General features: G+C 30.1%; 1 protein-coding gene across 1 annotated transcript in view; it reads right to left on the reverse strand.

The window, feature by feature from the left end:
• The window catches only part of LOC119676896, a 41,260-nt gene extending 16,355 nt beyond the window's left edge, over window positions 1-24,905 (reverse strand). The window contains exons 1-5 of the mRNA XM_038088164.1: window positions 24,708-24,905; window positions 24,270-24,620; window positions 12,179-12,363; window positions 411-746; window positions 6-345 (exon numbers count right to left, since the gene is read on the reverse strand). Coding sequence (XP_037944092.1) covers window positions 6-345; window positions 411-746; window positions 12,179-12,238 — 736 coding nt within the window. The 5' untranslated portion in view covers window positions 12,239-12,363; window positions 24,270-24,620; window positions 24,708-24,905. The remainder of the gene's footprint in view (window positions 1-5; window positions 346-410; window positions 747-12,178; window positions 12,364-24,269; window positions 24,621-24,707) is intronic.
• Window positions 24,906-25,150: the final 245 nt, after the last annotated feature.

Below are 25,150 nucleotides of genomic sequence, written 5' to 3' on the forward strand. Positions count from 1 at the left end.
CTCACCTGGCTCAACTGTATCTGAAATGTATACAAAAACATCATCACAATTGGCTCCTCTCGATGTAGTTTCATCAATCACCAGATTCGTAAACAATGATTCACCTCGCAATATTTCGTTGGGAAAGTCCACACGTCGTAGTACTTGATTAGTATTCAAATCAAAAATTAGAATTTTAGGCGGACACGTAACTTCAAAATCTTCCAAAGAACGTGAAACACCAGCGTCAAGTACCCATAAACGATTGCAAGAATCGATACGCATGCGATAAACGGAAATCAAAATTAAATCGCTGCAATTAAAGTCTGTGCGGCCAGAGATCGAATAAGACCAGTCCGGATATGGCTAAAAACAAAACAAAAAAATAAAATTAAAAGTAAAAAATTATAAAAACAATCTGCAATACAAACCTGCAGTAGTGGAGATTCCTCAAAGTCTGTCTTCATCATAAAACTAACAGTAGCCGGTACTCCGCTGAATAATTTTGGAGTTGCTAAAAATATGCGATCGTGCGAAATTGCAATGCCCGTAGCCACAACGTTGCTTGGGTTATAAAAATTTACATCGTTCACGGGGGCATGCGGTAGGAAGTTCCAGTTTATTAAATTCCATTGCTTAGCAGTCTGAAGGTCATGTTCAGGCACACCGTTACAGAAATTACAGAAACTTATAACGACCAAGAGCAACAGTGGAACGATCTGCGCCGACAACATCGTTGAAAGCCTCGTCAAATAATTATTTCTGAACTGAAATTGAATACGAATTGAAACTAGATTGAAGCTTTCATTGTATAATTTTATAGTTTAAAATTATGATTTATGAGTAATTGTGCAGTGAACAAAACAAAATATCTGAAAATTGTAAAAATAAATAATTTTCTGAACAAATTATGCAAAAACAAAAAAAAAATGGATTGTAGTCTTAATGAAAAGTAAAAGTCTTTAAAAATATATTGAATAGAATTTTGTGCTGTTTTTGCCAATAAAAAGAATGAGACTTAATTCTTATAGCTTGAGTCATTGATTTTTTAAATAAGAAATAAGATTTTACTTTGAGATTAACTCTGCTATTACATTTTATTGAAATTTCTGATTGCAACCTTATCTATATATTCATATATAAAAGTGGATTCTTCTATGTTTGTTTCTTCCATAGAGACTTTTTCCTGCATTTTATGTCCTCAAAAAATCATTACAATCATGGAAGTTGTAACTAATGTGGTCATTGCAGAAATTTATGTTCATCACATCTTCTTCTTCATTCCATTCCGTTCATAGGGAAACATTGGGCCATAACTAACCTTTTCCAACTGTCACGATTTCTTGCCAGGGTTTTAATTTCTCCAAAGGTCGTTTGCTTGGGTTTCTTTCTTTAGTGTGCGCTTTCATGTATGCTTGAGCCTACCAAGTCTTCTGCTTCTTTGAGGATTCCACATTAACGCTTCATTTGGTAACTTCTTCAATGTGTGCCCGATCCATTGTCATTTACGGTTTTTGATTTCATTCGCGATAGGAAGTTGGCGGCACATTGATCAGAGTTCGGAATTTTTAAAAGTACGGAACCACCAAATTTTTAAAATCCTCCTGAGGTATTTGCTTATTAAGGTTTTAAGTTTAAGTTTGGCAGTGAGCCAGGTAAACAAACATACAGGTTTTCTATTTCAAATAATTCAACTTCTTGCAGGTCTATACCCACAAAGACTTACGGTTAAATTGGTCTAAAAACAGCTCAAATCTTAACCCATCTGAATATGTATGACCAATAATAGGAAGAAAAAAAGACAGAGAAAAACAACTAAACAAAAAAATGTACTATTCCAAATCTGGGGTACCTGCAGTTTCTGCAGCACTCGCTGACAGGTAAATGATATCATTATGGCAATATCAGTTCACATTAATGAGTAATCGGTTGCTTATATGTCCATTTTTTGCATAATTCCCTAAAATTGGTGTGTATATGTATTGTAGTAGACTTGCTGTCCAACATTCATATTAGACAGATTTTGTCTTGTAAAATTCACAATGTGAAATAAGAAATTTACTGCTGTTTTCAAACCAACCATTGAGGAATTCATTATATACCCTAATTTAACATTTCGACTCTTTTAAGTAAAGTTAAATTGATCTACTTCATGAGCAGATCTAGACAAAAATTTCCAAAGAAAACTGCAATTGCTAATAGTATTGGTGCTAGTATTGTTACTAATATTGTTGCTAGTATCGTTACTAGTATCGTTACTAGTAGTGTACTAGTATCGTTACTAGTATTGTTACTAGTATTGTTACTAGTATTGTTACTAGTATTGTTACTATTATTGTTACTAGTATTGTTACTAGTATTGTTACTAGTATTTTTCACTAGTATCGTTACCAGTATTGTTATTAGTATTTTTACTAGTGTTGTTACTAGTATTTTTTACTAGTATTGTTATTAGTATATGTTACTAGTATTGTTACTAGTATTGTTACTTGTATTCTTACTAGTATTTTTTACTAGTATTGTTATTAGTATTGTATAATACTATATTGTTTCAGAATAATTGGTGAAATGACTAGCATTTCTATATTGGAAATCAAACGAAAAATTACTTAAATGAAAAATAGGAATATGTGATACCTTTTATGATATCGACTAATGATATAAATAAGACTAAAGAGACCAATATGGCATATAGTACTTTTGATATTTGGCGATTAATTAATTTTTATTTCAATTTGACGAGATGTGCTTAAATAAATTGAATTGATTTCGAGTTCAAATCCAAGTTTGTTAAGTTGTCTGTTTGTCAACGTTTTCATTGATAAACTTGATTGACAAAACTGCACAAATATGTATTGCGAGTAGAGCAACGAAATGACTTACTTATTATTAAGATTGATCGATTTAGTTAAGTTGCTTAACTTTGAAATGCATTTGTAAATATTTTTAGATGAGAAGTTATTAGTTATAAAAACTAATGACAATTCTTAATGAACTTTACTTATAACTAATTAAATCACATTTTAACGGTGTATTTTTACCAATTGATTTTTCTCACATTTTGATTATTAATGAAATTCACTATCTTTTCTTATACTAAAAAATGTCTATGTTTTTGACTAACACCTATTATGGACATCACATAATAGGCTGAACACTTCTTTATTTTATGTTTTTGATCTTTCTAGTTAGACAATCGTGCAATCGTCCAATCGTGCAATCTTCATCTTTACATATAAGAAACATTAAAATAATTCATTGACTTGGATAAATCAATCTTTTTTATTTGAATTATTCAAATCTCCTACGTATACTTTATAATTTGATGAAAATTTATGGTACATATTCGCATATCAAGGAAGTATTTTCTTTTTAAATATTACGACAAGCAAAGCATAAAATTGAAAGCGATTAAATTTATTTAAATTAAAATTTATATTATGTTTGTTATAAAATCAAATTTTTCTTCACTATTTCTTCACAGATCTTGTTTGGCTAGTAATGATTCATAATAATTGGTAGCAAACAGTCAAAAAAATAAATCTTAATTATTTCCATAAACATTTCGACGACTAAAATATGTTATAAAATTTTATTTAATTGACAAATACAAATCGACGACGGCATTAAGGAACCCATGACGTATACGTAACATTTTGAGCTGGTACAAGTTAAAGTTTAATTTGTAGTAGCATATTATTCAGACTTTATAAGTCTATTTTATTTGCAAAACTTATTTAAAAAATTGTTTTTATATCAATATAATAAAAATTATTTGTTAATAAAACTTTCACAGCAAAGTAACAAAACTCCAGAAAAATGTGTCAGTTGATTAAGGTGCGTTGACTCTGAGTTTCAAATTTGGCAGAACACGAGTTCGACTCCTGGTACTTGCAGTCTCAAAAAAATTTTTAATAATAATTAAATACAAGAATTATTTCCAAGATCAGCCAAAAATTCAATTAATTAAAATAATATAAAATGAAATTTGTGTTGTTGTAGTTTACTACTGTTCTAAAAACCTCTTTATTATATTAATATTGTAATTACATTAATGAATTTTTATATATGAAGTGACAAGTATATCGATCACATTTGTGTGCTCTGAATTACACAGTAAACGCTCGTTAATTCAAATCGTTTTCTAAATTACTTGTAATTACTTAATAAAAGTGTAATTGTTCTAATAATAGTTAATAAACGAAACGTTAATTTAATTTCAATTTAATCGATCATAAATTGATAAACTAGGCAAAGCAGCGAAACGGAATTATAATTCAACAAGACTACAACTACGCCCAATGTGATTTATTTATCAAAATGCTACATAACATATACTCGTATTAGTTATTTTAGTTTATAAAAGTAATTTATGTGCTTCAATTTAGTTTAAGATTAGCCATAAATTATTCTCATAAAATGTTAAAAATTTCAATGCAACAAAGTTTGTTTAATCGAAACGTTTGCAGAAGTGACTGAGAAATGAGTGACTACTACTTGCTAAATTACTTTGTATTATATTATATTATATTATCTGCATACTGTTAAAAGTAGAATATTTAAAAACACCCATGGAAATAACTACTTTTTATTTATTTGTAATTTGCATTAACTTCTATTTGAAACAGGCAATATGATTTATGCCCTCTTCAAACACATTTTTATGCATACGCGCTGACAGTGCAGTTTCTTAGTATCTAAATATTATGAATATTATGAATATTATGTGTATATGAAATATGTGAAAACATAAAACTTATTTACATATATGAATTATATATTATCACACACACGCATAGATACATATAATTAGTCTTAATGTGCTTTTCATTTCTTCCAGTTATCACAATTCACTTGGACTGCTTTGATTCGACTGTGGACGGCCGTGGTAATTGTTATTTTTAAATTTATTGCCAACAACATTGCCTTTAGCATTTTGTTGTTGTTGTTGATGTTGTTGTTGTTGGTTTCGTATCTTATTTGCGTTAGTTAGATACATTTTGATATTGAAAACAAATGAGAAAAAAATTAATTGTATCGGTCGCATAAGGTGTACACTGTACACACGGTGTTGCATGTCATTAATTGTGGCTAATGGAAATGGTATTTTGCAAAATGCAAGCAATTTTTTTTCTATCTTTTTTTTTGTTTTTTGCTGTACGTCACATTGTTGCATAATTTAGTCAATGGTAACAACAACATACGTAGCAAAAAAAAAATATAATATATGGCATAAATGTAATGACTACACAATTGGAGGTTGCTCGAATGTGAAATTGTTAAGTTGTTAATAAAAGCGCCATCAGATGAATTTATTTTGATTTTTAAAATTTTGCTTTAATAACCATTTAAATTCAGTAGGTCAATGCTGGTCCTAAGAAAACAAATTCAGTTTTTCCGTAAACCAAAATTGATGGCTTTTGATTGCGCTTTAATTGTTGTAACAAAAAAAATGATTTGAAATAGTTTTTAAAAGTGTGTATACTATGTATCATTATACATAAATGCTTGCAAAATGTATTTATTTCATAAATATTTTATAGATCTATTATTGTATCAAAGAAGATTTATTATATCTTGTAGCTTGAAATATCTACAATAAATGTTCATGAATTGCTATTATGTTGAAGCTAGTTGACTTAGTGCACTTCTACTCTCTATTAACTGCGAGGTTCTTCCAACCCCTCTCTATACCTCGACTGGATTATTGATTATCACTTCATCAGACTAAGCAATAACTGACCTCAGACCTACATACCTTCCCGAGAAACCTGTAACCATTCTGAGATTCGATTCGAAAACGGACAAGTAAGCCTGTCAATTTTCGTAAATAGTTTCCGGGCTTTATCCTTTATGTATTTTCTGATTGGATCAATCTTGACGTCCCTAAGGATGTCATTCGTCCTAATAATATGAATTGTGAGACTTTCGTTTATTTTTATAATAAATTCTAAATAAGTACAGTCAAACCTCTCTATAGCGAATTCCTCTCTATAACGAAGTTTTGTTGAAGACGCAGCGATTTTTATATATTTGAACTTCACTATAACGAAGTTCTTTGTAGGCACCAACGACTTCGTTATAGAGAGGTTTGACCGTATTTTTAAAAAAAATCGTAAACGTTTGGTAGTTTTTTTCATCTTTTAGAATTATAATTTGGTTGATACATCTTTTATAATGTACTGTCGGACGAGTCTGTGATTCGTAGTTACTATTCAATAACTGATAATATCAGATGTTATCGTATTAGTGTTGAATTTCAGATCATTGGTGCTTTGGTGCTGTGATCTTCATGATAGTCACATTTCTTTTTAATGGAACATGAGTGTAAAGTTTGATTTTCTGTGGCTTTCTTGTTGAGTTCGACCTAGGTTTATATTCAAATACATACCCACTATTTGTTACATATTCGGCTTCTCATATTCGTCATATAGAACCAATCATTCTGTATATATAAAAATTATATTCTTTTATTCAACAAATTTAGTTTTAATAGTAACGAATTTTACTACTTCCACATAAGATTTTAATTCACTTTTATACTCCTGAATCCTAACATACCACAATTACACAGATATGTTTCCTCTAAATAAATTTATATATTTTTGTTTTCTAGGTTTGAAATCTATTATCTACTATTTGTTTCACTAGGGGAAAACCATGTAAATCGGCGGGTCGATTGAACCGTAATTATAGTTTGATATTTTTATTGTCATTGTATATGCTGGTAACTGGGTATACAGTTAGTAAATTCTAAAATACTATAATAACGTATTATAGTTTGTTGTTTTCATTGTAATTGCATATAGTATACTAGTAAATGAGTTTACATAAGAGTAAGTAAATTTCGAAATGCTAACATAACGTAGAGTTTGGCTTATTCTTCTACTAGAGATAACTGATTATATTGTTTTATTTTAGTGCATAATTTCTTGACAAACTCATTGTAATGCTGGATTCAGAGAATAAGAATTCAGGCAAAAAAAAAACGAATTAAAAAAGTACACATAATGGAAACATTCCCATAAGTGAATAATTTAGATTAGCCCAGTGTTTCTCAACCATTTTTTGGTACGCCTTTAGTAGGATTCACACTTTACTAACTGGTAATGTTTGATCTTAAAACAATTTACACCCTTAGTCTTAATGTCATGAAGCCATTCTGAAATAAACAAGCGCAAGTGATTTTATATATCTCCAAGTTTCATTTACAACACTACAATTAATTCTAGTACTGTTTTGAATAATTTCTATCATTAGCCATAAAGAGGTAATTAAGTAATAGAAATACTTTTTGAGTAATAGTTATTATTTTCAGCTTTCTCTTTCAATTACTTAAAAATTGCATAAAATATATATAATTCTTTCTCCCTTACTTTCTTATTGCTTGCTATGCTATTGACTTTAAGAACCTTCATTTTTCTATTCAGCAAAACGCTATGACTGTTACTGATATATGGATGCACGTTATCGGTAATGTTTTGGTTTTGGTAGCGGCAATGTGAAATCCGTTAGCATAAAAGATCTATTACTGATCGCAGTGATTTTCTCTACTGGCAACATATATATTCATTAACAAGTAATAACCAAAAAAATACTGGGAATATACATTCATATAATTAAGGCTACTTCTTTAAGCTACATTTTTGGGTATAAAGAGCTCTGATAAAACCTAAGTAAAATGAGAAAACTAATTACCCTACTTGAAGAGAATATTATCTTGGAGAATGATATACTAAATTTTATTGAATGTTTGAATGCAAAACAAGACGAACATTTAAGCATCAAGAGCATCAAAGAGGACCAAACGGATTATGTGGCTCGGGAAAATATGACTTTAAACTATACACCATATCTACTTTATCAACCATGCAGGTTTACTGTAAATATTTTATCTCAAGTGTTATCTCCGGATGGTAACTAAAATACACTTTTGTGTGGTTTGGGAGGAGGCGTGACAGCTACTCAAACGTGGATGTCCATAATTAAATACTCAATCTTTCAATATATCCAGAATGTTAGAATTAAGAGAAAATAATATATTAAATATGTATTAAATGGATTATTTTTATATTCACTGTTTCGTTTCTTTCACTCCTTGCTAATTGTGCTATATATTAAAGTGACAATTTCCAAAAAGTTGTTTTAATAAAATTATTTGTACTCTCCTAAGTTGAACTTGTACTAGTTCTAAACTCGGTAAGACATGTCAGCATAAGGCAGGTGGACAGTTGTTGAAACTTAAAACCAGATTTCAGCATTTCTAATTGAATTCGCCAGCCTAGCCCATAAATGACAAGACAAAATAACAGATTTATTTTATTGTAACTGCCTTCATTGTAACACGCAGATCAAGTAGAACGAAGCCGAAGCGGGCTTTGGCAATGAAAGTTAGGCTTTCACTATCGGCCGTAAAATTTATTAGCATTGCCACACATTTATGACCACAGATTAGAAGAAAAAATGTAAACATTTGCTAATTTTTGTCTTAGAAGATATTTATGTAAATGAAATAGTTTTAATTTGAAGTGTAGATAAGCCTCTTGCCGCTAAATACTGAAATACTGAAATACTGAAGGCAGTGCCAAGTAACTTGTTTTGTGCGACTGAGCGGAATAAACATAATAGCTTAAGAGATTTCAATTTTAAATGAATTCATTTAAAGAACTTGTAGTTTACTTAATCATAATACCTGCAGTAATTAAAGTAATTCGCTCAACATAAGGAAGCAATATGGTTGCATGCTTAGGCTCGACCACTTCAGCTCGCGGTCAATTTCAAATAATTCGCTGCCAAGGTTAGTACGCATATAGTAATTACTGGCGATGACAGCATCGGAGCTGCTGTGGCCATTAAGTATGCATGTGCGTTTGTGTAAGACACGATTTTTTATTTTTGAAATATTTTTCATAAATTTTTCATAAACAAAAACATTTCGAAACTGAAATGCATTATACGCAATATTTGAAAAATAATAATAAATAATAAAAATTAGATGAAGCAAGGCAGCGCAACAAAACAATACAAAGTGTAACAATTTTTTCTTTATTCCATTGTTGTCAAAAGTTCCAGCCACACGGCGACTTGAAAAGACGCTCATCGTCAACAGGTTAATGTGTCGTTTGGCGGTGGTAGATTAGCCATCGCTGAGAAGATTTGCTCTGATAGTTGAACTGAGTGCTAGAGCTGTGCTCGTGCTGTTCATAAGTATTTTAAAATGCTTCACAGCACTTTAGAGCATGTCTGTCCTTCAGTCTATCCGTGTTTCTGCGTTTCTGCGTTTCGGCGTTTCTGTCTCGTTGACTTTCCACTTAAAGTATTTAATGAGCATGCATCGCACTTATTAATTTCGCAGAGGTGTGAACACTTTTTGCCAATTTTTTTTAAATAAAGAAAATTTAATTTTTATTATGCAATTTAAACAATTTCTTCAAGGAACACCTTAAGCCTCGTCGTAAACATGTAAATCCTGTTTCGCAATTTTTTCAATATTTTTACCAATTGCTTCATATCTGGGTTAGTTAGCTGTTGGCCATTAACATTGTTTACTTTATTTGAATTTGGTATATATCGTTTGATATCTCGCCTTTTGCGATTATACAACCGACAATTTGAATGGAGTAGAGTAGAGTGGAGTGGAGTGGAGCGAAGGGAAGTGGAGTGGAGTGGACTGGAGTTTGAGTAGAGGAAAAACTTAAAGTTTTATGCTATTAAACTGATGGTGAAGGGTATGCAACTATTGTGTTATTGGTTGCAGTAACCTTGCAACGCCAATGCAGTGTAGTGGGTGTGGTACTTACATATACAATTAAATAACAATCGTTGGAGCTCGAATACAAAAAACTCCTCCAGTTTTGATCGAATTTTTATTGTTGCAAAAGTTGCACAAGAATTTTCACACCAAACAAACAATTGAACAATTTTAATTTTTATATATTTTTTCAGAATATAAATGCCAAACTAGATCTCATACTGTGCTGCATTCCTAATTGATTTAACAATTATTATTATTTTTTTTTTTTTTTTTGTTTTGTTTTGAAACTGTTAGTTTAATTATTGACTTCTTTGAATTAAAATCTTTTAGCTTCAGTTCTGCGATTTAATTCATTTGATTTTATATTTCCTTCGACTTAGTTTTGTTACTTCAAAAGCCACAGTGATTTTAGTGACGCGAGCTGAACTGTTTCAACCGTAAAACCGACCGGCATGCGCAATTACCATAGAGCCACTGTCGCTCATACGAGGCTTGAAGCCAACTTTAAAAGACAGACAGACTTGCACTGAAGCCGAAGTAATGCATGCTTTGTCATGAAATGGTTTTGAGCTCAAACTTTGCTGCTGAAAGTGAAAAGTTCGCAGCACAAAATCATAACAATGCTGGCGAGAGAGAATTGCAAGCTCATACAATTCGCTTCACATATGAACAAGTATGCATATGAATATAAAGTCTGTCTGCGCAAGGTATTGTATTAAGTTTTAGTACAAATAATTAACATATCTTAAATGTGATATTAAATATGCGATATTAAAGCTATGTAACTTTTTTTGTACTAAGTATATTTAGATATCATTACCAGCCTCAACCTTCTTCCCTAAGGTCTGATTTCAGTGGGTGTTAGATCTTATGCAGAGACTTTAGAAGCAGTTCACTCAATACATAAAACAACACAACGTCACCATTTGATATATGTAAAATACTTTTATATAGCTAATTACAGTAGCATAATTAGATATTTTAGATATCATCGGGTTTTAATAAAACAAAAAGAGATTTTCAAAAATAACTGAAAGTACAGTAAAAACTAGTAAAGCAATGAAAGATAAAATTTGGCAATATAGTCTTCACTTACTTTCTTGTTGTTTTACTTTTTAAAGAAATCCAATTAAAAAATAATTTTAGATTAAACGGATTCGAATAGCAAAGAAAAGATAACGACAAAAATTTATTGAATTTATTTGAATTAAATAATTTTTATTGAAATTAAATAATTGTCTTTTCTTCGCTATTCGAATCCGTTTAACTTTTAAATAGTTTCTTTTCGTCATAAGGACGCGCTTCTATCGGCAAGACAAAAGTAACATTATAATTATAGGTTATTGATGTGATATTGGTGTGATATATATAATAGTTTCACCTTAAACTTGAAACAATGAAAATAGTCAGGTCCCAATAAACATACATAACAAAAATAACAACATATCATATTTGCGTAAAGGCAATAGGTCGTTAATGCTCTAAACTATTCCGTTATAAATAAAACGAAAATAACATGGAATATAGACCTAATCAACTAATCAGTAAAAGGAGCAGAACATGGGCTTTGAAACTAATCCAATAACTTTTGGTACTCCCAAAAAATCTTTTTATATATTTAAAAATCTCCAACTAACAAAGAAATAAAATCCATACTGTATATAACAGTTCCATGCTGTTTCGACATGGAATAAAGAAGAAAATAACAATAAATGATTAATCAATTGGAATAAAGCTTTAACTTAGTATATATTAGTATAAACGACGAATCTGTAAATCTATAAATATGTTAATATAAAATAAGATGCTTCTTTACAGTCTTCAAGGTTGCGTCAACGAAGAAAGCTTGAATTAGCCTTTTAAAAAATACATTCAGTACGTCAGTAACTCTATTTTCATTGCGATCTGCAGATAATTTCAGTTACTAAGAAAATAAGTAACTAGTAAAGGTCCACTAGTGTAGGGCGATAAAATTGAAAGAGCGCTAAAATAAAAGTTTTCCTTTCAGTCTGTTAACCCCAATCACAGTAAAACTATGAAGCTTATTCATCCTTTTGTTTACTATATATAAACAGTAAGATGTTTAATTTTATAGAGTCTTTGAACTGAAATTAAAAATTATAAATAATTAAAACAAAAGTTTTCCTCTGGACTTTAAACTGAAATTAACAGTTATAAGGAGCTAGAACCGAAGTTTGGTAGTCTGGGTTTGTCATCCGCTCCTTATCCGTTAAATTGAAACTAATAATTATGAGGAGTATTCTTTACTTCTTAAACTGAAATTATTAATTATGAAAATTTAGAACCAAATTTTATTAGTTTGTACTTCACACTTTTCGTAACACTATGTATATGTAATACTTACAATATTTTTTAGTTAGCTATTAAATAAGTTTTCTTTTTATGTCTGGACTGTTTTAAGAAAGTAAAAGTACAAATTCTTACCACAGAAATCGAAGTATAAACTATATTCTTAAAATTTGTAATGTAATATTCCACAAACATATGCCAGCAGCTTCAAATTTTATACAAAAATGTGTGAAATTGCACCACAATGCTTCACTCGAACCTAATAGAGTTTAACTCAAGTTGTAAAATTTCTTTCCAACAATTTGAAGAGAAGAAGAGGTCTGAAAAGAGATGTTAACAATTTTGTTAGCGAATCTGTAATAAAAAAGCGTAAAATATATCACTTATGCCAATTAAATTTAACCAATTTGGAAAAAAATATGAGAAAACATATTTTGGTTAGCATTGCCTGGAGGATTCATATATGGCACCCACTGTGCTGTTACCAGAGTTACTGCCCAAATCATATATTTTCAAATGCACATTTCAGTTACTGTGTTTTACAATCAAAGAAAATGTTTTAATGCACATTGCCACTTTAATTAAATAATTAAATTAATGTTTTAATTATAAAGTACAATTCAAATTACTCCGCAATTGTTTTCAATATTCGAATTGAAAAATAAACCTTTTTTTATTGCATATTTTTATTACTTTTACATTCTGAAATGAAATAATAGTTGGTTTCCAAAGCGTACTGGCATAAAAATAAAATAAATAATAATTAAGTTCGAATACGTAAACTTTGTCGAAATTGTAGATAATAAGGAATTTACAATTATGTAAAATTATCGGATAATTGTACTTGATTTTAAACCCTGAGTTTCCCCTATATACTGTAACACAATAGACCAATGGGCCTAAGTGGATTTTAGGAATTGCCGGTATAACCTAACCTAACCTAACCCATGCTTAAAAGAAACATTATAAATAATTGAATTTAGCTTCAATTACAATTATGGTATATATAAATTAATAATAAAAATTTACATTCCATGCAGATTTATGTATTCCCGGTAGTAAAAATGACTAAGTACGAACACTTATAATTTGAAGACATTGAGATTTTGTTTCGTTTATCGGAAAATTGCTCAAGATACTTAATATTGAGAATATCCACAATTTACTCTAATATTATTTAACTAAAACACTATGCATGTTTAAAATAAATATATACTCAATATGTATTCATTATCTACACATATCTATCTACTTATCTATCTATTTTACTTATACTGTCAAGAAATAAACAACAACTCCAAAACCCCTAGACTACGTAAAATCCTATCTAAGAATCCATCCGTCCCTGAGTTATTAAAAAAACCTGATGGGACATAGTCTAACAACAGTAGCGAATCATTGGAACTACTACTAGATACTCACTTTCCGGGATCCTCTGCTTCAACAATTGCATCCACGGAGTGCCTAAGTTTCTCACCGATTAACTCTATTAAAGTGAACCTTACTTATAGATAATTAAATGAGCCATTTTTAGTTTCAAACCCTATAAATCACCAGGACCGGATGATATGAGTTCCTCAATTCCTGAGAGCTACTATACCACAAGCTTGTGGTCATCTTTAGATATTTTGTCATTTTTAACTATGTTCCAACCAAATGGAGGGAGGTTAGAGTAGTTTTTATCCAATGAACTCCGCCCAAAAAGCCTTTCGTTTTTCATATTGAAGGCTCTTAAAAGAATTATAGATTTAGAACTAAGGTGTGTTGTAAATCCCAACCAGTGGTCTCCCTCAAAGCACGCCTACATCAATCAGTTGCTAAGTGGCAGACTTATTGAAGCGAAGAGTGAACAGAGGTACCCCCAAGGGGAAGTACTCTCCCCTCTCCTCTAGAACATAGTCGTGAATGAACTGCTCATAAAACTGAGGACAGAGATATGGGAAACTATTGCTTATGAGGATAATTTTACGATAGCAGTCACCGACAAATATACTTCTACTCTTAGGGATATACTGCAAAACGGTCATAATATCCTTAACAAATGGACACAAAAATGTGGCCTTGGGGTTAATCCCAACAAAATCGAAATCGTAGTTTTCACCAAAAAGAATACGATCCCTGATCTTCCTCCACCCTCTCTGCGAGGTTCTGTATTACATTACAAGGAGGAAGGCAAATGTCTAGATTATGTTTTCGACAGTAAACTAACATGGAAGCAAAACACCAAAAGCCTATTCGTAAGAAATGGGGACTACAACCACGCATCACTCAATGGTTCTATATAGTTGTCATTAGGCTCAAACTCTTGTATGGTATTATAAATTAACTCATTGTTAATTGGATACGGAAGCAACACTTTTTGCTCGCACATCACAAAGGAGCTGGAAAACGTAGGACACGTTTTGTTTTACTGCAATCGATTTGAAGTGGACCGTACAGAGATAACTTTTATTTTCAGGACATCACGTAAAACAGAATGAAATTCAATATTCACGACGGTTCCTCATAAAATACTTAACATATCGTGCATACTAGGAGGATACAACTGTTCGGACGGAGGAGATGTTAGCTGGTTAAAGTTTCGCCATACCCTAGACTTTATATAAAGCCTACTCTTATTAGTATTTTTAGAATATTCAAGTAGCTATGTTGATCTAATTACCACGTAAAGCAATGATATAATAGATGATCCACAAATTTTGGAGCATGAATCAGTTCACATCACTGACAAGTTATTTGCATCTCCTCCATTAATGGGTTTGCCTTCAGTTGTTTAATTAGACGCAATCTATGTAATATTTATTGATTTGGTAAGCGTTCAATTAACGATTGTCCATTTGAGTTATTTATGAGGCGTTAGTGAAGTAGTTTTGGAACGAACTCGTACTACAAGGCCTGCAGTAAAAAAATTAAAACTGTTGTCAATAAATTTTTCTCTTTAAATTCATTTAATGTCTTCAGTTTAGAAATTAGAATGAAATGAACTTGTGAAGAATATGGACTAAGGGGGCTTAGATAAGTAAATAAACTTTTATTATTTTTGTGGTTTGATTTCAATATTAATAAATATTAATCAAACGAAAACAATATCACTTTTACTTTTTAATTTTACGTTTGTCACTTTATTTACATTTCAGGCTTTTCAGCGGGTCATTGAAATTGAAATATGATTTTCCTCGCAGAAACCGCAAATCGGTGACGCCATGGCGAGAGAAAACAACTCCTGTGTCGCATGTTCGTACTTCGTGAACTTACATCTTTCTGCTTAGTCAATGGGTTTCGGTTCCTGTATACATTTTTTTAAATATGGTTATTAATTGAATGTCTTTAATTTTTATTTAAAGAAATTCAATCAATTTAACAACCTTGCTATAGCAATCGAACTCAACTCACTGTTACAGATTTTCGGGTTTATAAACGAATATTTGTTTTTTGTGTGTGGTTTGATAAATGCCAAAATCTTGAATAATTTTTCATAATGTATTTATTTCTCAATTTAGGAAAAACTAGTAAAATTGCATCTACAAGTTGTATGTGCAATGATATAAAGTAAGTGTCCTTTTACTTCCGTAATTAAAAAGAAATAAATGCGTTTTACCATTAACATGTAATAAAAATATTTTGTTTAATATAGTAATAGAAGTAGTGGTATTAATGAACCTGATTATTTGTTTAGTTGATTATTTGATAAAAAAAAACTTCAAAATAAAAAGGAATTCTTAAACTTCGTTCAAGGTAAAAAATTTAATCAACTCATGTGTTGAAAATAATATCATTCCAAACGGTGCTATTCCACACTTGAGTTAGTGCTATTGCGCACTTTTACTCTTTTGTGGCTGGGGGCTTATACCTGCCCCACACTAAGCTTTAACTATACTGGAATTCATATCGTTTATTTATCGTTTAACTGATGACGGACTGTAGGTCAGCATATCTTCCTGTGGGTCCTGAGGTGGACTTGAGGTTTGTTAGAGCGGGGTTGGGTAGCGTTTTAACTTCGATCTCTGTCTGTTGTTCTAATACATATACCATGGAATCTTAAATAGGCTTCTTATAACCAGGTTTTGTGCTATCTGTAATTGCTTTATGGCACTATTTGAGGCTTTGCTGTATGTAACACACCCGTACAGTGTCACAATTATCTGCTGTGTCTGATACCTATATGAGATTGATATTGATAAGCCCGGTACTCTCGAATTACGAGACAAGCAGCGATACAGTACGATATATGTTAACAAAGTGGATGACACACTTGGCTTGTTAATCAAATTTATTAAATATTAAATATAATAAATAATATATTTTATAAAATAAAATCTTCAAGGTTATTTATTAGAGAAATTAAATTACACTACATTTAAATTGCTCTATTAATTTAACAGTTTATAAACTTTCATAGCAATATAGTTATTATTTTTAAACAGTTTCTCAATCATTAAAGCAAAAAATAATCAATTTCGTATATTTTAAATATTTTTATATATGGAAGTGTATGAATAAATTTAATTTTTAAGTTTAAATTTAATTTAAGTAAAGATTACAAATATCTATTACTCTCCTTTATATAAAACGGTAGGCGATCGGATTCTTTCAATCGCGTTCGCTTTCATGTCTTTGTCTGTTTATAGTTTTACATTTAAGTATTACTTAATTGCACAAGAATGATTTCATAGTAATGGATACTTGCCGAAAACATTTTTTCGCTCATGTCATAGAGTTGAAATTCGTTCAGATAGCGAGTACGGGTAGTGAATATGAACTTGCAAATTAATTTACGGCACGATATTTCCATTATAGATACATTGAATTGAAAGGTTTAACACTTTTAATGCAGAGGTTGTTGGCTTACCAGTAAATAAATACGTATGTCTCTAAGCAGAGCACTGACAGATTAACTGCCGTCGTAAGATACTCCGAAGTTTTTTAAAGCCGCGACAATTGGATGTGTCAAATTCACTTTGCAAAGGGAAAGTAGTTCAGTTTTTGTTATTTAAGACTACGCTTCCAAAGAAGTTGAGGTGTGGTCGATGCATGCTTTGGGCTATGCTAAATCTCATTACTTTATTGAAGCACAATACAATCAATTGAAATCCATACAAATTCAAAAACACAAACTTTAAAAAAAAAATAAATTTTATATTTGAAGATTTTATAATTTAAATGTTGCTAAATATTTAGTTCATACGTGCTTTTTTTGCTGCACATTTCAGTATATATATATAACATATATAAAATATATATAATCAACTCCGACAACTTTAATTGTCGATGTCGTTCTATTTTGCGAGTTGTTTCTTGGCGCTGCTCAGCATGCATGACCAGTAGTTTTGTTGGAAAAATTTTTTTTAACCGGTACAAACCTTAAATTCTAAATACCAATTAAAGACCAGATGTCAAACAGAAACTTGCTCTTTTACCCATGATTTTTTATTCCATTTAATGACACAAAAACATATGAACAATAAATTACATAGATTTCTTTGTTATTATGCATTTAGTCAGATCTTAGTTAATCTCTACGACTGGCATGATAGTATAAAAAAATTATATATTTTTAAGAGTCTATTGATTAAATAATAAAAGCTTCAAGTTTCAAGCAATTTAAACCATATATCAGATATTTTTGTTACAACGTTGTCAATGTGTTGCAAAAACACATGTGGCATTAAGGCGTTTATCATGGACATAACTTCAAATTAATATTCGCTTTATGTTTGATCACGTAAACTCCATCACAATCTGGGAAAGCACAAAGTTGGCGACAACTATTGTACATTGAATGGAGAAGCTCTGCTAAATACCTAGGTTTTACACTAGAAGCCGGTTTTATAGATCGCACACATAAATTATTAGTACACTGTGTCTGCTATTACACTATAGGCAACAAAATTCGAATAAAACTGTTACACAGTCAACACAAAGCTTCAAACCTATCAATTTATAACATTGAGAAGAGCGGTGAAAACTCCATGGTACATAAGAAATACAGATATTCACAGAGCTTGAGTATTCCAACTGTTAAAAATTTTATGAGAGACAAAGCATTGAAAATCTTCAGAAAAGTATATAGCAATTGTAATGCAACAGTGAACAAAATTAAAGTGCAAAAAACCAATCAACTCCGAAAAGAGATGCAGCATTCTGTATTATAATAAATCTATCAATTTCTTAACTGGCGCCAAAGTTATTTAACACTCCAATTAGACGCTAGAGAATTCACAAATTGAAAAGATTAGATGCGATGGTTTTTGTACTAGTATAACGCAGTAATCAATCGCCGTCTTAGAGATCTCAGAATCTTGACCACCGATGAAAATGGCTAACAAGATTTTGATATGGCAACACTAACAATATCAGACGATGAATCAGATGAAGAAATTTCATTTCTATCACCATTGTAGAGCTTTCTTTCGACAAACGAAACTAATGCTTATTGTGTCTCTTGAGTATTATTACGGAAAGTGTTGCACCACAAGAAACGTTTGTGAGAAAAGTTCTTATTACCAGTTCACGACGACTATCGCTTTGGAATGAACCATGAGCCGAACGAACTCGATATTATTCAGTGAATTATTATCCAGCCGTTTCGTTACTTTTGTCTTGTCAAGAAGACGATAGACGATGATGCTCTAATTAAAAAAGTATTTGAAGCAACACTTGGAGAAAGATACGTAGGATCCGTCTCTATGGTGCTATGTAGTTGATGTATGAGAGTGAAATCACGAAGCAAAAGTATCTGGATGAAACTGTAACGTTAGAACAACTAAGTAGTTGAGTGTGTTTTAAAGTACTCACATAGTATTAATTGTTATTAATACTATTATTATATTAAAATAGTAAATAACATATCGTGGTCTGTGAGATCTATTGCTATGTATGCGGAAAATCTTATAAGTATATATAGACTTTGGCTATAGACTTCTAGCTACATAATGTGCAATGAAAACTAATGAAATAACTAATGAAATTAACTTAATAATAATTAAATTAGTTCAGCATTTTTTGTTAATCCAAATTAGGTTTAACATGATATAATATTTTTTACTCTAAAAATGGAGTTCACTTCAAATTCGGAGCAATGTTTCAAAATGTATTAGACATAAAATTTTATATCAACATGAGGTATGAGGAAAGAGTAATAAGTATTAAACTATTAAAATTACTACTAAATGCTGCTAGGCTGAAAAGCCTCAGAAGTGAAATTTCCAGAACTTTTCTGTTAAGACCAAACCGTGTAGATGAAAGGCCATGTCATAGCAATTGTAAAGTGAAACAATTTGATATTAAAAAAAAATCGTGTAGGTATAAAAAAGGTGTAGGAGTTGAAAACCAATATTGGATAAAAATAACTATTCATTTAGAAGAATTCCTTACGACCATAGAAACACATTTTATATATTTTATGGTAAATAAATATTAAATGATTTTGCGCATTATTAATGTTTCATTTTATTTAGTTTAGAGATTATAAAAGGAGTGGTTAATGGCTAATACAATGGTCTCTGCGGTTTCACTACATTGTGCCTTTAACATTTTCAAATAAACTTAAGTTACTTAAACTACATACAAGCAATTACGTTAAACACTGAATTTAAAAAAAATTAAAAAATAACGAAATAGTAAACTATTCTGAAACTACAAATAATTCAGAATATATGTGAAGGTGATTATAGATAGAAAATTGTACATTTGAGGTTCAAGTGGTTCGCTGCTCAATCACCTCAAAACAATGTAGATCGCAAGATTTTGCTTTTAAGCAGCACTTAAAACATAAAATATGTTTTATAAACACTCAAATATATATATATATATATATGTCAATAGTATTGGTTTGTTCAACAATGGCCATACTGTTCACTTATTATCCAAAGAGAGTTAAAGACTAAAACATGTCAAAATAGGTTTTAATTGAATTTAACATTTTCAGCCATTGATATATGATATATCACAGCATAGTACCACAGCAGTTCGGATATGGACATGTACATATAGTGCAAATATGTATGCTTTACATATGTATGGATATCATACAGACCCAAAGGCTTGACGCTCATCTAAAATTAATTTAATATGCATGAATTTTACAAAATTTAGAGCTCATGTCGTAGTACTAAGATTACCTTTGGTGTAAATGCAAGATAAAAACTTAGCTAATAGACTTGTTTTAGTCTGTGATGTATTAAGAAAGAATTGATTGAATTTACGGTTGGTAAGTAATGCCTTTGGTCTCACAATTTTATTTGTGATTTGAATATGATCATAGGTATGTATTTTTTTCACGATAATTACAGCACAACAAATGACGACAATTCGGCTAAGGTGCACCTATCCAATTTTAGTTTACAAACTCATTAAGGGGGGAATGGGGAAATTAGATATGAAAATACCGAAAAAATTTCAAAGTCAGTGACTAAATTTAATGGCCAATGAAGAAGTAGATATTTTGTGCATGAATAATGCACTTGAGTATCGAAAAAAAATTGTTATTTTAGGAAACTTGTTAAAAAAATACTTCAGAAAAGGTTTTTAAAATAAGCTTTGCAACAGCCAAAGACTGATGTATTGGGAGGTATTTATTTAGAAGATATCGCTTCGGCGTATATTTTTGAGTTTTTGAACTAGAATAATAATTAAATTGATTTTATAATTAATAATAATAATATAAATTTCTCATACAAGATTTGTAGAGATCTGTAAGTCGTTGGTACGTTCGTAGAAATATCTTGGTAGTTATGGTATCATTGCTGATGGTTTACTACTCCCGATTGAGGGCATTGAATATAACTATTGTGGGTTGTGGTAACTATTGTGGTATTGTGTGTTGTTCAGTGAATGTGCCACGTCAATTAAACATCTCAAAGATTTACTTTCTGAATGGTTGAAGTCAATTTTCAAGCAAAACTTTCTATTTTAGCTACGAGTATATTGTAAACGGAATAGTTAAGTTATGTTTTGCTGTTACAAAAATGGAATATCTTATTAAATGACGAAAATAATTTCAAAAACCCGTTTAGGTGCTTTAAGGTAAATAGGTACTTTTTCAATTCCAAATAATAAATTTGAGGAATTACAATTAGAAGAGTGCTTACGAACGTGAAAAAAATTATTACCACATCTTCCAAGAGTAGATGCAAATGTGATTTGCGGTAATAAAGCTTAATATTAATATTTATTAGCAATAAAATTGCATATTAATTTCATATATTGGTTTTAAAATAATTATTATTTAAGTATGCAAATTAAAATAAATGTTTAATGTTCAAAATAAATGCATTTCTGTACTCATTCAGAGCTAAATTTGATGTCAACAATATTTTAAATTTCATCTCTTCATTCTTATTAATAAATATAATAAATAAATAAATATTGATGAGTTTTTTGTGACTTATTTTTGCATTTCTGTTCAAAAATAAAATTATTTTTAAAAACATTATTTTATTTTTAATATTTAACAAATATGGTAACAAGAGAGAATTTTTTTTGTTATTGTTTTCTTATACAAAATTTTTGTGTATTTTTTTATGCATAAATTTATTAAAAATTCCTTGCTAATAAAAACGTTCCGAGTAAAAATACTACAGGTGTATATAAGTTTAGATAAATATGTATGTTGAGATATATTCACAGAGATACCTTTCCGCTATTTGCTTTTCGCAACCGAAATAAGGAAAATCTGATTTTGTAGAATGAAAAATTTTCGCGAACGTAGTCGTACTCACATGCATACGACATCGTGTGCTTGTAAGTTGATTTCGATGCGTAGGTGACTGAAGCTGAAGATAGAAATTCTGTAGTACTACAAATAGATCAGTCACGCTCAACACAGCACTGTGAGGTACATAGATTGTATAGAAGAATTTCAGCGGATACTGAAGTGCTCTTGTACAATCTTGTACAATTCCGTACGAATCCGTACGATTCTGTAAATGAGTAGAGATGAGCATAGATGTACTGTGCATTGGAGGATTCCAAAAATAACTAATAATTTTGGTATATTTACATAGACGTTGTTAGTATATCTGTGACCAAGTATGTATCGGTGTGTATGTTAGATAGAAATTACTTTAAGTAGTCGTACTGTAGGTATACATACATATATTTAAATTATTTCTAGTGTTTGTTGATTTTATACAAATGTACACATGTGCTCAATAAAAATGAAAACTTTAAAAAATTTTGCAGTCAACGGATAGATACAGATACAGATACCGGAACAGTTTTATTTACAAAACAGTTTTTAAACTTAAAATATCTATCTGTCTATGTACACTTATAGTTCTACGAACTAAAACATTGTATTCAATAGTATTATTAGTGGAGATAACATATGAGAAAAAAAATTTGTTTTTTGTTATTTAGACTTCAAATACTATATGAAATCTAAGAGAGATGCCGAGAAGTTAATGAAATCATAAATTTCCAAAAATTTTTTTTGTTTTTTATTAAGAGTTCTTGTATTAATTTATTGTTTATTAATTTATATATATATATTATTTCAGTAAATACTATAATCTATTGAAATTATTTATGAAAAATTATTTTTATGTACATAACTTAAAGGCCTTATTAAACCAGCGAAGTAATTACACTCAAACTTCTATAACTCGAAATTCTAAACGCAAGGGGAAAGTAATGAGAAGGGTTTGGTAGATGAAGTTATTCGTCAGCCTTTCAAGAATGAAGTAAAAGACTCATTCAAAATTCTGAATTTTTATTTACAAACGAATGATACTCCGTCTCCAGAAGTCGAACCTTTTCTTTGCAAAATGGTACTTCGAGTTATGGAAGTTTGACTGTATACATATAATTAATATAGATATCAGCATCTTTAAGGAATATATTATAACTTCAATGAAGTTATTACAGATCAATTTTAGAAATCATAATATCAAAGGATATATATGCGCAAACATGTTAACTGTGATGGTCATGAATAAAATTTACTTAAGATCACTAACTAAATACAACTTGATTTTCTATTATAAAGCTCACATGTTCTTTTAATACAAAATATATATCATAAAGACCTTAAATTTTATTTAAAAACATGTAGGCTGAAATTTTAACTGAAATATTAATCAAAATATGCAAATGCGAGATAATGCAAGTATTAGCAGAGGGTCCCGAAATTTAAATTCCAAAGATTAATGCCTTTTATATCAAGATTATGTGATATAGATGCGAAAAAAGGAATCCATACCTGTGTGTTCGTAATGAGGACTTTGAAAAACTGAATACTATGCATCTAATAATTGTTACTAATACTTAATCAATTTTAAAATTAAAAATTACAAGTACCAGCTTATTTTTTTTCCTTATAAATGCCTTCTGTTACACACACAAATTTAACTATTTTCACTACAGCTCTCAAAATTATCATAAGACGGACGTTACAGTAAAAAAATCTTATAAAATAGCTTATCAAGAAGTACAACATAGGAAAAAATAGTTTGTAAAGATATCAAATCTAAAGTTCAAATTTATTTGTTAATATTCTTTGAATGAATGAAAGAAAACTTTTCTGGTAACAGTACATTTACATTTAGTAATAATAGTGAGTGATTATTCACTGCCCTCTGTAGTATAAAAAATTACTATAAAAACCACCTGATTTTTTAAATGAGTAGCTATTCTGTTACTATTGAAATATAGTTCTTTCTCAATACTATATATATTACTGTTTGAAATATTTTGAATTTACCAAGACACAACTATAACAATATTGTTAAAAACTCGACGTCCTATATAATGTTTTTAATGAATATTATAGTAAAGAACGCCAATTGCTAGGTCCACATTTTTGTTTCATCATTATTTTAATGGCACGGTTATCTAGCCTGCTGAAAAGCTCATATAACTTTCACATAACTGAGTATAAATATATCACAACAATATGACATTTATAATAGCACACTCGCTTAAAGTACTTATCTTTAATAGAAGTAACCAATCCGCTCCTCTTGTCTTATGGTCATCAAATAGATTTGAAGCAAAACTGTCAAAGAGACTTTTTTGTGTTTATAGTAATTACAATCGCAGATCCAATAGCAAATACTATACGTATTATCACTTTTTGTCTATTAGAGACTATGGCTTATTTTCTTCAAATCTTCACAAACAAACCTCCACAATTTCTTGCTATCTATTTTAATGCGGACTAGATTATTTAAATTCACTTCACAACTAAAAACGTAGAATTTATAATTAATACTATTTTTGTACTCACCTTCACTAACCACAATCTTTCCCGTTATCCATACTCTGTAGCTGACACAGCTCCTCAGGTTGCTAGCTCCTCAAGTGAAGCCTATTAACCTCTTCGTTCTGAACTTGATTACTGGAATTGCATTTTAGTTATTAGCTAGTGAAAGTTGAGGGCTCACATGGAAATATATTTGAATATTATTTGAAGAAACTGAACTAAACGAAAAAAGCAGCTATAAAAATTTTTGTGAAAATGATTAAAAAGGTCAAGGCTGACAAACAAACATTGAAGCACTAAATGAACATTTGAGCAAAGTCACGGTTCCATTTGAATTCTTCATTTCTCTTTGAGGATTATTAAGTGACTTCAATCCTTAAAGTAATTAAAATAGTAAAAAATGTATATTAAAATTTTCTCTGTTAAAACCCTTCTTAGTTGGCAAATTTGTTACTATTTCACCTCGATTATTGCTTGTATTTTTCACCTCGATTATTGACATTTATTACATTTTTGTATCTCAACATTAATGGGAAACTTCTTCTGGCGAATGAATGACGCCTACGCAATCGAAGCAATTGAACGAATGTTAGCAGAGCTAATAACGATTAAATTTTACTTGTTTTTGGCATAATTTTAATTATGTCAGTTGTCATTAATTAGCAGCTCGCACAAAAAAATTTATTTATAAAATTATTATTTTCATACGAGTATGAAAAACATACAATATTTCACGTTACTCGTATCTCAGCCCAGCTCATCGCTCAAAATTGTTTGTATATTTTTAATATTTTTGGCACATTAAATAAATTAAAAATAATTACAGCAAATCTAAAGGCAACGTACAGCAACAATATTTCTCCCAAATACAATATCAACAGCAACAGCAACAGCAACATCAACAC

This window comes from Teleopsis dalmanni, chromosome 2 (assembly GCF_002237135.1).
Source record: "Teleopsis dalmanni isolate 2A chromosome 2, ASM223713v2, whole genome shotgun sequence".
Taxonomy (NCBI): domain Eukaryota; kingdom Metazoa; phylum Arthropoda; class Insecta; order Diptera; family Diopsidae; genus Teleopsis; species Teleopsis dalmanni.